Source organism: Stegodyphus dumicola, chromosome 6 (assembly GCF_044657685.1).
Source record: "Stegodyphus dumicola isolate Sdum_Otavi_A_Nest chromosome 6, ASM4465768v1".
NCBI lineage: Eukaryota > Metazoa > Arthropoda > Arachnida > Araneae > Eresidae > Stegodyphus > Stegodyphus dumicola.
The window spans coordinates 231,637,300-231,652,148 of record NC_140773.1 but is presented as its reverse complement, the minus strand read 5'-3'; the positions used below and the strand labels follow the sequence as shown (position 1 = coordinate 231,652,148).

The 14,849-nt window shown below is 32.9% G+C and overlaps 1 protein-coding gene across 1 annotated transcript; it reads left to right on the top strand.

Annotated features, from left to right (window-relative positions):
• The first annotated feature begins 1,264 nt into the window (after positions 1 to 1,264).
• On the top strand, positions 1,265 to 7,422 carry LOC146996987 (protein FAM200A-like). Its single transcript, XM_085819728.1, has 3 exons — positions 1,265 to 1,325; positions 5,993 to 6,765; positions 6,856 to 7,422. The coding sequence occupies exons 1-3, from the start codon at positions 1,265 to 1,267 to the stop codon at positions 7,420 to 7,422; spliced, it is 1,401 nt and encodes a 466-aa protein (XP_085675854.1).
• Positions 7,423 to 14,849: the final 7,427 nt, after the last annotated feature.

Sequence of the window (14,849 nt, the reverse complement as noted above, 5' to 3'; positions counted from 1 at the left end):
GGTTGCCAAAATTTGTAGCAGTTTTGATATTTCTTTAATTTATTATAATAATTTTACAATTACCAAATACTTTTACACAATGTATCTGATAATAGATAAAGGTAAGACAATTTAGACAAAATAAACGAAAACCTTTCGAAGCATTATTTTTATACAATTACCAAATATTTTTACACAATGTATCTGATAATAGATAAAGGTAAGACAATACAGACAAAGAAAAACGAAAACGTTTCGAAGCATTATTTTTATAATATAAATGTTTATTTTACTTGCTTTGCACATGACTCTGTAATTATGTCTGTTACTTATTAAAAATTTTCACGTTGTTCTGTGTCTTAAAATTAGAAATTAAAGTAAATGGCCTAAAACTGCAATAGTATATTACAGCACAAGTGAAAATATTGACGGTTTCACACACGCGTGTGTCGGATTTGCGCTATGCTTATGGAGTCCCACTAAATTTTCGTTAACATTATTTGTCGAGGGGTCGCGAAAAACTTCTCAGTGATAAAAAGGGGTCGTGACTAAAAAAAAGTTTAAGAAGACCTGGCATAGGAAAAATATTAACTAAAAACAAAATTATTCAACATCTCAAAAAGGACACATAAAAAAACAGATCAGAATTTAATTCCTCACACATATTTATATTTTATTATTATTTATTAGAAAAATACTCGTATCTTCATTAATCTTTGTTGCTGTTGTAAAGAGGATAAATGTTTTATACTTACAAAATGAAGTTTTTCCTGATAATTTATGGCATTTAAAATAAACATTAGTTTCTTCTGATTTATGTTCAGAGTGCCATTTCAAATTTTATGACAGAACTTCTGCATTTAGCATTAAACACCAAGGTCTAAGGAAAAAAAAACTATTAATTAGTAAAAGCATATATTTTTTAATCCAAAGTTTTACGGATACTGAAATTTATGTAATATTTTGCATTACTTATATCAACGTCGGTCACTTTTAATACTTTCTAGTTATTTTTATATCAACGTCACAACGTCAACTACATTTGTAAGGAATCCTACCCGTGAGTGCTTTCGTAACGTAAGTAATTAAAATGCCTAACAATCGATGGAAATATCCCTTATTTCAGATCTCAGCGAAGGCACAGCTGACGTTTGGTATTTACTACTCCCTTACCACTTACATTTTGTCGACTGGGCCTAAAATCTCCTTTTAATTTAATTTTGGAAGTATATAAGGAATTATCCCATTCCCAGTAGTGGAATTATCCCATTATACATCTCGTAGTATGAGTGGTGCCAGATCCACTCCTCCTCAATTCCTCAAACGGAAACTGATACCAGATATCAGTAAGCTCAGTAGGTCGTCAAATCGTTCTTTCGTTTATTTGTGTTTTGTTTTTATTATTTGATTGGGGTAATTGCACAGAATGCTTTCTTGCAGGCCCACATTGCTAGTAACTCTGTTGCTGATTCCATAATGTATGGAAATTACCTTGTTTAGAAATTAACTTCCTGAAGTGCGTATGGCAATACTTATAAAATTAAAAATATAAGCCAAATATCAAAGTGCCATGCAATGAAATATCAAAGTGCCTTTTTATTTTTAAACTGTGCGAAACATGATTTGATAGCTGACTTTCTTCGTATACATTATTTAACTAAAGGCAATTTTTAGGGAAGGAGAAGAAAGAAAATGAATTTCACAAATTGTGATTTACCTAAAGATAAGAAGGTGGCAGTGAAATTACTACTGGATAAAGGAATTCTTCACGGTCGAAAATTTTGCAAAAATAATCATGAAATAATGTTGTGCTTTACCAATTACGATACATCAAAATGGCGCTGCAACCTTAGACCTTGCCGAGAAAAATTAGGTGCTAGATCTCCTGTTTGGTTTGGAAGATCACGCCTACATATATTTGCAGCTGTAAAATTCATCTGATTTACAGCTGTAAAGTAGTTCATTGGTGCCATGAACTGAACTGGTGAGTTTTGTAATATTCAATTAAAAGTGAGCCACAATAAGGAACAATTGTATGCGGAAGGTTTGCGCTCAATTCTTTGTAACCTAGACCTGAAGTTCACGTTGGTGGAAATAACAGAAAAGTAGAGGTTGACGAAAGTCTTTTTTACGAGAAGAAAGAGTAACGCTTGGACGGGATTCTTCCTTCACAGTGGGATTTTGGAGGCATATTTAAATAAACAAAAGAATGTTTTCTTGCAGCCGTTTCGGATCGCTAAGCTAAAACTTTACTTGGCACGATTGAAAAAATGTCGCAGACGGCAGTATTTTTTTTTTTTTTTCTGATTGGAAGCATACAAAACAGGGGATTTAAAAGAAGCAGGATACATCTCACAGTTAACCACAGATACAATTTTGTAGACCCAAACACTGGATATCACACGCAAACAGTTGAAGAATGCGGGGAAGAACAAAATGGCATCATATACGCCAACGTGGCTCCTCACACCCCTCTCTTGAATCGTACTTATTAGAGTTTGCAGAGACATTAACCCATTAGCCGCTGGTGTTGCGTTGACGCAACGGTCAAAATAAATGCGCATATAAATATAACTACCTAAGATATTTTATACCAGCAGATGATTTTGTGTAGGGAATATTATGAAGATTATTTCTGTAAAAAAATATTTGCCTTCAACAATCACTTTGTTTATAATAATTAATCTCAAACTTTAAGCAAAATTTAAGCAAAATTTTCGACCGGGTATTTTTGCTGAAAATATTTAACGAAAGAATTGCCGCCTTTATGAGTGATCTATTTTTAGTCAAGGTCACCGTTTATCAGAACATTACATCAGTCAGATGTTTATATTTGTGTTTGAAAGGAAAGGAAAACAGGTGTTGCGTTGACACAACGTCAGCAGGAAGCGGGTAGTCAATCTCCTTTTTCACTCATTCCTTTCGATGTTCTGGTTGTTTAAAAATGCCTAGAACGAGATATCTTACATTAGAAGAAGCCCTTCAAAGATTTTTTTTTAAGAAGAAATAGATGATGATAATGTTAATAATGACCAGAATGAAACTGATATTGTTGTTGTTCCCCAGAAATTGCAGAATCTAGTGACGAAGAAGAAAGGAATGGCAATGTTTTAAATAATGATAATGATACTTTACCAAATGATACTGGTGGGGAAGTTGAAATTCACGTAAGAAGTACGTTTCAGCCTTCTAAAAGCAGTTATAGTCATAATGAAAAGTTTAAAAAGCAGAAGACTGAGATCTTGAAGTGGATAAAAAAGGAACTGTTAGTTATGTCTCAGGAAGAACATGAAGAAAGAGATAGAAGAGAAATTATAAAAGACAAAACACAAGGTAAAACTAGTGCACAGATTTTCGATTTTCTCTTTGGTTTAAACATTTACTCTCTTCTCGTTGAACAGACAAATATATACACTCAGAAAAAAAAAAAAAAAAAAACCTGAATTTATTGCATCTGAAGCCTATATGAGAAGATTTATTGGAATATTATTCCTTACAGGATATCATTCTTTACCTCAAGAAAAAATGTATTGGTCTTTTAATAAGGGCATTTCTGTTCCTGTTGTACGAGAATTGATATCACGTTCGCAGTACAGGAATATGAAGCAGAATTTGCATTTGGCAATGGTCAAATTGACAGTACCGATAAATTATATGAGGTGAGACCGTATCTAAAGTTACTAAATATCACCACTTTTTACTACTGGAAATATAGTCTCTTTTAGATTTCAGACCCGAGAATACATTATTCCTTTTGCAAACTCCTATTGGGAGCGTAGAATTAGCCAGAAATAGATCAGCAACAGGAAGAACTAGTACATTCAGCATTCAAAAACCATTGCATGGAGATGGTAGACATTTTATCGTAAAGTCCGTTGATAACAAAAGACTTTGTTGTAAAGAGTACCATAGCCAGACTGTTTATAGATGCAAAGTATGTAATGTAGCTTTACAGCATGATTGTAATCAAGCTTTTCATGCTTGAATCTTTCAAATGAAATAATCTGTATTTGTAAAAGAAATAAAATGTATATTTTAATATTAAATTAATTACAAGTAAAGTGATTTGTAGATTCATAAAACGTTATACAGCTAAAAGGTAATCCTGCGCTCCACACAAAAGAAACATCACACAAGTGCAATCCTCCTCACTTAAACATCCGTAGTCTTATTCCACTGACGTTGCGCGAACGCAACACTCGCTTTTTCCACAGGTAAGAGCATTTTTTTAAAATTTTCAATGTAAATTTATGTTATAAATGCTTAATTTAATATTTGTTATTATTTTCATGAGAAAAGAAACATTCCTTGTAGTTTTGGCGATTAATGAGTTAAGTCAATGGTTTAGACTGTTGCAAGGGGGGCATGCAGGTGTTTCCAAAATATCATTTTCGAATACAAACCAAAAACGTCAAATACGTGTCAAAAAATGAATCAGGAGTATACGTAATCCTCAATTCTCGCCGCGAATTTTTCGGGTACAAATGCTAAAACATCCCATCTGTTACAACTCGACTCTGAACTCCCATCGCCATCTAGCGAACTTTAGAATTAAATCCTAAGTAAAAAACTTTGAACTCGATTTGCGTAGGAGGAGACAGTCGAACTGCTACACAGTAAGAGAATTGGAACCGCTTTGTATCTGAAAGCGCGTTTAATTATCATGGATGTTAAGTGTAAATCAATTATAACTGTATATATGTATATAATAATAATAATAATTTTATTGTAATCTCTATAGAAGGATGTGCCTTAAATTTAGTTTAAGTTTTGACGATCTTCATGTCGATGGAATACTCGCCGCCCGGATTCGAAACGGTAAGAGATATTTTTACCTTTATTCATTTGAACTTTGTTGTTACACCATCCATACGCTTCGTGGAACGAAATATCTCGCTTTCACATTTGGAGCCGAGCACCAGTGGGACGTGGAATCAAAAGAGAAGCACTCGCAACATTCCGGGTATTCTCGTGCTTACTCGCGCCAAACTTCAGTAAACAGAAGCATCTGATTGTTTCTGTTTTCTATGAACAGAATTAGTTCGTTAGTTGTGCTTGCGATAACCACGTTGATATATAGAATGAAACACTTCGCTTTGGTAACTTCTAAATAAATTAACATTGAGGTAAATTTCATAACTGTTATAATAGTACCTTATTAACCAGGAAATGTTAATTTAGTGTTAAGGTAGTTTTTCGGCACGAGCGCAAAGTGCCATGGTTATAAACATCCGAAACAATAAAATAACATCCTGGCCGATGTTAATATACTATTTTTTCACTACTAGCGCTTTTTTACTTTCTCGTAAATTTACCAGTAACCGTTTTAATTGAGTAATATGAATATTGTTATTGGAAAAATTCACGTTTATGTAAGAAGAGCGCAAGTTATTTTTATGTTGTTTGTATTCCAGTAATTAATTTTGACAAAAAATGTTTTTAATTCTACATTTAAAAATTATCCCAATTAGGACTGATATTTAATTTAAAAGAAAATATTGATATAATTGTATTGTATTTTAAATTAATATAAAGTCATTGATTTAAAATAATACCCCTTTTAGATGGATAAATACGTAACTGGCTTGAAAAGAAAATTAAATGAAGCAGAAGCAGAGGGCAAAAGAAAAGATGATGAAAATATCGGAAATACATCTTCGCAAAATAGTAAACCTAAATATAGAAAATAAGATCCAATGTACTTATCATTAGAATTTACATATAAGGTTATTAATGGCCAAGAACGACCATTGTGTTTGCTGTGTATGAATACTTTGGCCTCAGACAGCATGAAACCAAATAAATTAAAACGACATCTTGAAAAAGTATATGCAGATCACGTTGGCAAGACAAGAGAATTTTTCCAAAGAAAATTACAGAATTTAAATAAACAACAAGAAATGTTTAATTTCTTGTTGTTTAAGACATTAAGACCATGTCTGTAACACAAAAAGCATTGCGTCATATAAAGTTTATTATAGAATTGCTAAATGCAAAAAACCCCATTCAATAGGAGAAACTTTGGTGCTACTTGCAGCTATTGACATGATAGAAACGATACTCGGTGAATCATATGCTGATCAACTTAAAATCATTCCACTTGCAGATAATAGGGTGGAAAGACGAATATCCGATATATCTGAAGATCTTTGCGATCAATTAATAGAAAAAGTAAAACTATCTTCTTTCGCGTTGCAAGTAGATGAGGCTACCGATGTTCTTAAGGATGCACACTTGATAACATATGTAAGATATGTTGTGGAAACTGATGTTAGAGAAGACATGTTATTCTGTAAACCTATTGAATGCAATACTACAGCAAGGGAAGTTTTTAAAATCATTGATAATTTTTTTAATGAAAATGGCATTCTGTGGGAGAACTGTGTTGGACTATGCACAGATGGAGCTCCATCTATGGCAGGAAAAAATGCTGGTCTACAGGCACTAGTTCGAAAGGTGGCTCCTCGTGCAGTTTGGTCGCATTGCATGATTCATATACAGTCACTTGTTTCGAGAGATATGAGTGAAGATCTACTAACAGTATTTGAAATTATTATAAGAGTTGTAAATTTTATCAAAAATAGCCCATTAAGAGGAAGGCTTTTCGCGAAATTGTGTGATGACATGGGTTCAGAATATAGAACACTTCTATACTATTTTGAAGCACGTTGGCTTTCTCGTGCCAAAGTACTTCAAAGGGTGTTTGAGCTAAAAGAAGAGATCGCCATATTTCTTAGTGATAATAATAGAGATGAAGCACACTTGTTTTATGACACGAAATTCCTTGTAAAATTTGCGTATTTAGTTGATATTTTTCAAAGACTCAGTATTTTAAATAAATCAATGCAAGGGGCTCAAATTCATGCTTTTACGCAGAAAGACAAGATTACTGCATTTATGAAAAAATTGGAACTGTGGATAATAAGTTTGAAAAATAATAACTTTGACATGTTTCCCACTTTTAAAATTACCTGTTTTGCTGATGAAATAGAAGAAAGTAAAGTTCTTATTAATAATCATTTGACCAGTCTATGGAAGCAACTCTCGTTGTACTTTAAAGATCTTGACATGTCCAAATATGAATGGATTAGAAACCCATTTGTGATTGAAAAATATGATGATTTTGGCCTTACGACAGCAGAGCAGGAAATGATAATTGACTTATCTAGTGATAGCACATTAAAGCAGATGTTTCGAGATGAAAATAATATTGTTACCTTTTGGCTACGAGTAAAGGACGATTTTCCTACTTTGACTTTAGAAATTTTATTGCCATTTGTAACATCTTACCTATGTGAAACTGGTTTTTCTACAGTAGCTATCTTAAAAACAAAGTATCGATCTCGCTTAATGATTGAAAAGGAACTGAGAACCGCGATTTCTTCAATAATACCACGGTTTGAGAAAATTTGTGCTGAAAAACAAGCTCAACCGTCGCATTAAATTTTTATGTTGTAGTAGTATTAATTATATATTCTTTTTTGTTTTGTTATTATATTTCTTATAATAAATATATTATATTTTTACATAATATTGTATATTATTTTGTAGCCCATTAAATAAATTATAATATCAGTTGAGTATTTATGAAATTTGATTTTAAGATAAATTAACGGGACGCAACAATTTGATTTTAAAGGGGGGCGCCGGTACAAAAAGTTTGAAAACCACTGCATTAAGTATTTTTTTGGAGGTAGGCAAGATGAAAACTTAGCAGTGCCTTCGCCGGGAATCGAACCGCGTAACTCTGGAATACACGCCCAGCGTGCAGACCACCACACTATGAAGGCACGCGAAAAAGGCGGGAAAAATACCTAAAAAGTTTATGTGGCGACTATTACATAAAAAAGTGCCATTTTTTCCAAAATGTTTCGAGACATCTCTAACTTCATGGCCCCTGTTCAAATTTATATTGTATTCGATTTATAATGTATTTAAAATTTATTAATACTATTTATAATAGAAATTATGTTTTTTGTGGCACACATAACGGGAAAGTACCCTTGAAATAATATACTTTCTTATTTTTTAACATATAATAAGATTCGTAAAAATATCTTTATCAATTTTCACTTTTTCTTCTGAGCAAAGAACCTCTTTTAACGTTGAAATGAGTTCTATCAAAACTCATTTAAAATGAGAGAACGTATATTTTTCATTTTAAGAGCAACACATCTTACACTGTCGTTCTGATAACTTTCTTAATCTTTTGATAGTCTTGATTTGTCTGACTTTTTATTTTTCATTCATACTCTTCTATATTTCATTTTTCATTTTCGTTTGAAAATTATGTAAAATAATTAAATAAGGAAGAAGCAGAATGGTATAAGTGTTTTCTTTAATGCAAGCAGCCTACCCTTAAGGGCACCGAATTCAGAAGAAGATTTCCTTATCTTCTTTGGAGTCTGGCCGTTAGAGGCTCTCACATGAAAAGCCTTTTTTCCTTGTTTTCTCCCCTCCATAATTAATTGGAGTTGCTCTCAGATCCATCAAATGAAGAACAAGTATTCTGTCCACTTCTCATTTGTGCAACACGAACTTGCCGAGAGAAAACGTGTGATTTAATAGATTTATTCCTTACTGAGCGCTATCTCTTCTAAGAGCAAAAGGCTATTTAAGATATCTTTATCTTTAAGGCCATTTATAGATATCTTAGTTTTAACAAAAATTGCAGTAAAGGCACAATTTTGAATTATTAGATGAGATTGAAGGTAGTAAGTATTTTTGAAGTGAGACTAATTTGAATAAAAAATTTATATATATATATATATATATATATATATATATATATAGATATAGATATAGATATAGATATAGATTAATTTTTTATTCAAATTTTATTAAATAATTATATATATATTCATATATATACTAGATAAAAATATGCAAATCAGCCTTATAATTTAATTTAGCAATAGCCTTTTATAAAAATATATAAATCAGCTTTATAATTTAATTCAGCAACAGCTTCTTGAATTCCTCAATTTTTAATTTGGGTATTTCCTCTTTGTATTCTAAACATAGTAATAACTTTCCTGGACTGCGCCATTTCTAGCTATATCACATAACTTGTGTAACGCTGATACGTAGCTAATTCAGAACTTTATCTCAAAATGTTGAGCACTGAAAACTTTTCAACCTAAACCAAAACCTTCCCTTGGTGAACTTCCATACTGTATTTAATTGCGCACTTTTGCTTCTACCTCTGACGCATCTAGGACGCTGCTTCTCTGCTCTCTTCCTATCGTAATAGAATCAAAAATGTAAACATTCCAGAAATAGGCAGGATTAGAGTGGCAAGTGAATTTTGGCCAAAAATGTCAATTGAAATAAAAATAATATGTAATTCGCCTCGACTGCCAAGTTTTCTAGTAATACTGATTCAACATTTTGGCATTCTCCCTTCAGAATTCTCCATCTTCAATATGGATCTACGTTCTATGTTCTTCTTCTACATGCTTACCCAAGAGCATTCATGCGTTTCTATATCTCAGTCTGCCTATATATATATATGTTAAGAGTGTCTATCTGCAGAAAAGTTCAGATTCTGCGTATAATGAAGACTATATTTTTAAGAATACATTTTAAGTTCTTAAAAGCATACCTGTAATTAGAAACAAGTTGCAAATATAAATATGTAATTGAAATAAATAGTTCAAAAAATAAAACTTAAGGTCCGTTTTCCCAATGAGATATGACAAAAAATATTTGAGTATTTCTTCAGGTTCTTTTACTTTCTTATAGAACCATAAATCAATGCAAGTGTAAAGAGAGAAAGAGTTTTTCTCTAGTTATTTAAATAATCAGTAAAAACTTACTACCACGTATAGCTAAAGAAAATTATGAGCTAGCATTCAAGGCCGTCACGAGAAAATTTTGATGATTCGGAGGCACTGAAGTTGCAACTTATTGCGCTCATCGTTTTTATTGTCGAGTATTTTTAAGAATAAGAATATTCTAGACAATAACCTTCCAATTAGCGATTAAAAAATTTCAATTTACACTTTTCATGTCTCAAAAGCGCGACTAAGGATATGTATTAGATTTATACATATCATTGCCCTAACATTTATTTTGATACAAAATCAAACGTTTTCTGAAACGATATGCTGAAATTTTAGCATAGTCGCATTCTACATCTAATATTATGCACAAATGCAAAACTTTATTGAAACTGTAAAAGCTTTCTTTTAGATAGTCGCGTTTAAAACATGACACAAATTTTCAAATTGACGACAGAAAAAAGAAATAACTTGGTGATTTTCATTTACATTAGTCCATCTTTTTAATGTCTTCAGTAGAAGAGCTTCTGCTAAAATCTTTGAGGTTTAAAACTCTCAATATTATTTCTTTATTTTAAACACATTGTCTTTTAAACATGTATTTATAATACTCAGAAAATAGTAAAAGTATTTTAAACTAACTAGAACATCAGAAAATTATTTAGAGGATTTTCCGGAAGAAAATTTCATTTATTTGCTAATGACGCAATCAATCGTCTTTGATATCAAAGATTAAGAGTTTCAATTTCATCTATGATTAAATTGTATAAGTATAGATGAAAACATATAACGAAAAAAATAGATTTAAAACAAGTCAGCATAACTATCGCAAGCCACATATTTTTTTTCTCTTTTTAATATACGTTTGAAAGTTTGGTAAATTAAAAATTATCAGAATATTACAAAGAACTACGAGTATTACCATATCAGAATATCAGACATTAGGGCATTATTTAAAATAAGAAAGAATTACAAGTAATAAAATTCTCGTTTTGATATACGTTTGAAACTTTAGTAAATTAAACATTATCAGTATAACCTTTATTTATCTTTTTAATATACGTCTGTAATTTTTTTAATAAAAACTTATCATTATATAACTTTTATTTACGAATTATTTAATGTAACGAAAACCACGAGCAAAAATTATCTTTTTAATATATGCTTGAAAGTTTGGTAAATTGAAAATTATTAGTGTAACCTTTATTTATGTATTATTTGAAATAACGATAATTACAAGTAATAAAAATTCAGCAATAAATACAGGTGTATTTTAGATCAATCAACTGAAAATGACCTTTCTGCAACTTTTCGTATTTCGTTTGATGCTATAACATCGCTGCACTATCGGGTGGAAATAAATAGGGCAGGTTGTCATTTTAGATTTATTTAAAAACTTAACATATGCATTCTTGGTTAATATCTGAGTTAGAAGAGTATAAAAAACAGTAATATTATAGCATTATTACAGAAGGAAAAAAAAAAACAACAGCTTTCACAATAGTCAAGCGCGTTTTATTCTCTCGGAATTTTGCAGACAAAAGCCTCTTTTTCTTACTCTTACAAAATAAGAAACGGATATGCTGCCAAAGTTGGCTGTCCTTAACGAGTCTTTCTTGATCCCTTTCACTGGCCCCACATCAGAGCTTATGTGTATATTGTGTATTGTGAATACGGCAAAGCACATTAAGGCTATCTGCTTAAGGGGACGGATGCCTTCGTGGAGGACTTTCTTAGGGAGACTGGCTCGTATACACGTTACACATGGGGAAAACCACGAAAACGCCCATGCAGTCAGCCCGTTCACGGAATTCGAACCTCTGACCTAACTACCAGTGTTCAGCGATTTTACACTCCGCCGCTGATGGGCCATTACAGCTTAAGTGGATACTGAAGTTCGTTCGCAAAGAAGTTCTCAAACGCACACGTTGTCATAATGCGTAAGGAACAAGACAATCCTAACTCGATCTCTGCTTAAAACCTTTTTTTTTTTTTTTTTCATTTTTCTATTTCAGTGGGTTCATATTCAGCTGAAATGCAATGGGTTTTGCGCTCGTGACGAAATTTGCTATTCAAAAACATCTTGGTCGATCATTCAAGTGATCAAAGTTTCAAGGCAGAAATTGCGATCATAGCCCGCATTTCTAGTGCGCAATTTGAAAATTATAAAACCAGTAATAGAGGTGGAAAATTTATCTTTTTTTGTTACGACGATATCGAAGACTTTACAGACAACTAAACGACTTCAAACGTGGTCGCATTGTAGGGTTGCGTGAAGCTGAGTCGTCATACTGAGCAATAGGCCGCCACCTGCGGCGTACAAACACTGCTGTGCAAAGATGTTGGCAGCAATGGTTGCTACAAGAAAATTTCCGACGAAATTAAGGCTATCAAAGATCAAGGATCACAAATGAGAGGCAAGATAGGATGATTGTTCGCCAGGCCCGAGCCACCCCAACGGTATCATTGTCGACTCTTCAACGCACTACAACAACGTCTATACCTCCCGTCGTACCGTCCACCATATCACGCAGCTTGCCTGAGGCGGGGTTACGCTCGCAGAGGCCTTTAAAACGTTTGCCTTTAACCCTACAACATCGGCGGAATCGTCTGGAGTGGTGTCGCAGCCGATCATCATCGTATAGTATTCAGAGATGAATCCCGCTTCACTCTTGAAGCAGATGACCATCGTGTTCGTGCCTGGAGAGGATGGCCCCAGTCATCCTTTGTTTCACAAAGGCATACAGCCATAACCCACCGGTGTGATGGCCTGAGACGCTATTTCTTATGACAGGTGATCTTTAGTCATCCTTCGTACATCTTTAACAACTCAACGATATGTTGATACCATCCTGCGGCCGGTTGCATTACCCTTCATATCACGTCATCCTGGGGCCATTTTTCAACAAGAAAATGCCAGGCCACATACCGATCGTATATCTGTGGACTGTCTCCGTGCGGCTGATACTCACCCTTGGCCAGCAAGGTCACCAGACCTTTCACCAATCGAGCATGTATGTGGCATGGTAGGCCGCCAGATTCGGGCACCACAAAATATCGCAGATCTGGAGTTACAACTGATGAATGCTTGGCATAATGTGTCGCAGGATGACATTAGGAACCTCTAGCACTCCTTGCTTCGACGAATTCAAGCAAGCATTGCAGCCAGAGGCGGTTCGACCAAATACTAATTTGAACGCTCAATGGGCGATTGTGAGCCGTGAAGAGGTACTATGACCTTGATTTTTTAATCATTTTATTATCTGTGTATGAGCTATACACATATTCAATTTCATCATAAACAACCACTTCCTTCATAGTGCTTCGATGTTTTTGCAAAAAAATATTTTTGATCTTTCTTCGCTACAACAAAACTTGCAGCTAAATTCGCCAATAATTCCCGTTTGAATATTCACTTGCTACTATTGAGGGTGTATATTCATTTTATTAATAACAAGTTTTCCGCATAATGGAAGATTAAATAAAGTTCTAGTTAATTTAGGTCCCCTTGGCTACTAGACATTTAGGGAAGTGTCTAGACACTATTCGCTGATCTTCTTACAACTATAAAATACGTCTAAAGAATTGTTAAAATACCATTTTATTCACTCAAAGAAATACTAAGAGACAGCCTATCTCAGGCTTTCAGGAAAACCTCCACTTGGGCTTTAACTTAAGATAGAAAATAAGAAACTAAACTAATGCTAACTAGCTAAGCTTTAGCCAAATCTGCACAAAAATAACTTACAGAGTTAGACCGTAATTAAACCTTACCATCGAATACGTACAGGCAAGTAAGACTACGGCCGAACGTAGTAGAATAGGTTTAAAGCAAAGAACCGAAGGCAGAGCACATTCTACTAACTTCTGAGCTCTTCTATGGAAGTGACAGAACTTCCCATTAACTACTGGTTCTACTTCATTCACATAAAATTCGACACTGAAATCTTATTCTGGCAGACAGTTGTCGGTGGAAAACAAGAATTTATACGAAAAGGTTTCAAAATTTAAAATAACTCTTAGAAAATTTAAATAATCTCTACAAACATTGAATTAGTAACAAAATTAAATGACATTAGCTGCTCTGTGCTTATATAGAACATCAAAACCATCTATGAAATTTCTTATTTCATGAAGAACGTTTATTATTTTAATATTATCCAGAAACCTCCACCTGCAGCGCACAGACACCTTCATATTTTCAAATAAAAATATTTGCTTCTTGTAACACTTTCTTAAAAGGTAACTTTTGCTAAATAAATAGGGTATACCGTTCGTTCTTAAATATATAAATTTTTTAAAATATATAACAATGCATTTGAAAAAGATGTTAGAAAATTTCCGTAATATATTTTAACCGATAATGTTTTGTTTTTCGGAAGACGAATTAGCTCACAAAGTTAAATTATTCTTTACGTAAAATTTTGAAAACTCCAAAACGTTAAATATACGAATTATTTCCGTAGGTTTCCAAGAAGTTGAATATATTCCACTCTAACATAGTTTTCACACCATGAGATATAAATATATTGTCTAACAAAAGATATCTTTGAGACGCAATGGAATTATTGCAGTGGAAGTTGTACGGAATATTTAATTAATTATTCTGACATCAAAGGCTACCGGAAGGTCTGAGAACGTAATTTGTTCATTTTCCTTTCAGAAGCAACCAATTAATTAAATCTGATTCTCTCTTGGATGGCTTTTGGATAATCTTCGTGTTTTGTGTTTGATCCTGAAGTCCAGAACATGAGTTGCCACGACAGTGGAATGTTTTCATTGAAATGTTTTTGACATAAGTCATGCAATAAGAAAATTAAACTGAAAGAAGGGAAAGCATAACAGTTTGTCCTGATAATAAATGAAATGGTTTGCGCTATAAAAGTATTAAATATATCATAACAATAATTAATATACATTTTGTAATTTTTCCAAAATTCAATGAATTAGAATTAATTTAAGTGAATTTCAAGAATAAAAAAAAAGAATTATATTTAATTTATTTCCTTGTAGAGTTATTAGGTTATTTTCAAGCAGGAGTGATGAAAAAAGAGCAATGCCCTCGCCGGGACTCGAACCTAGACCTTC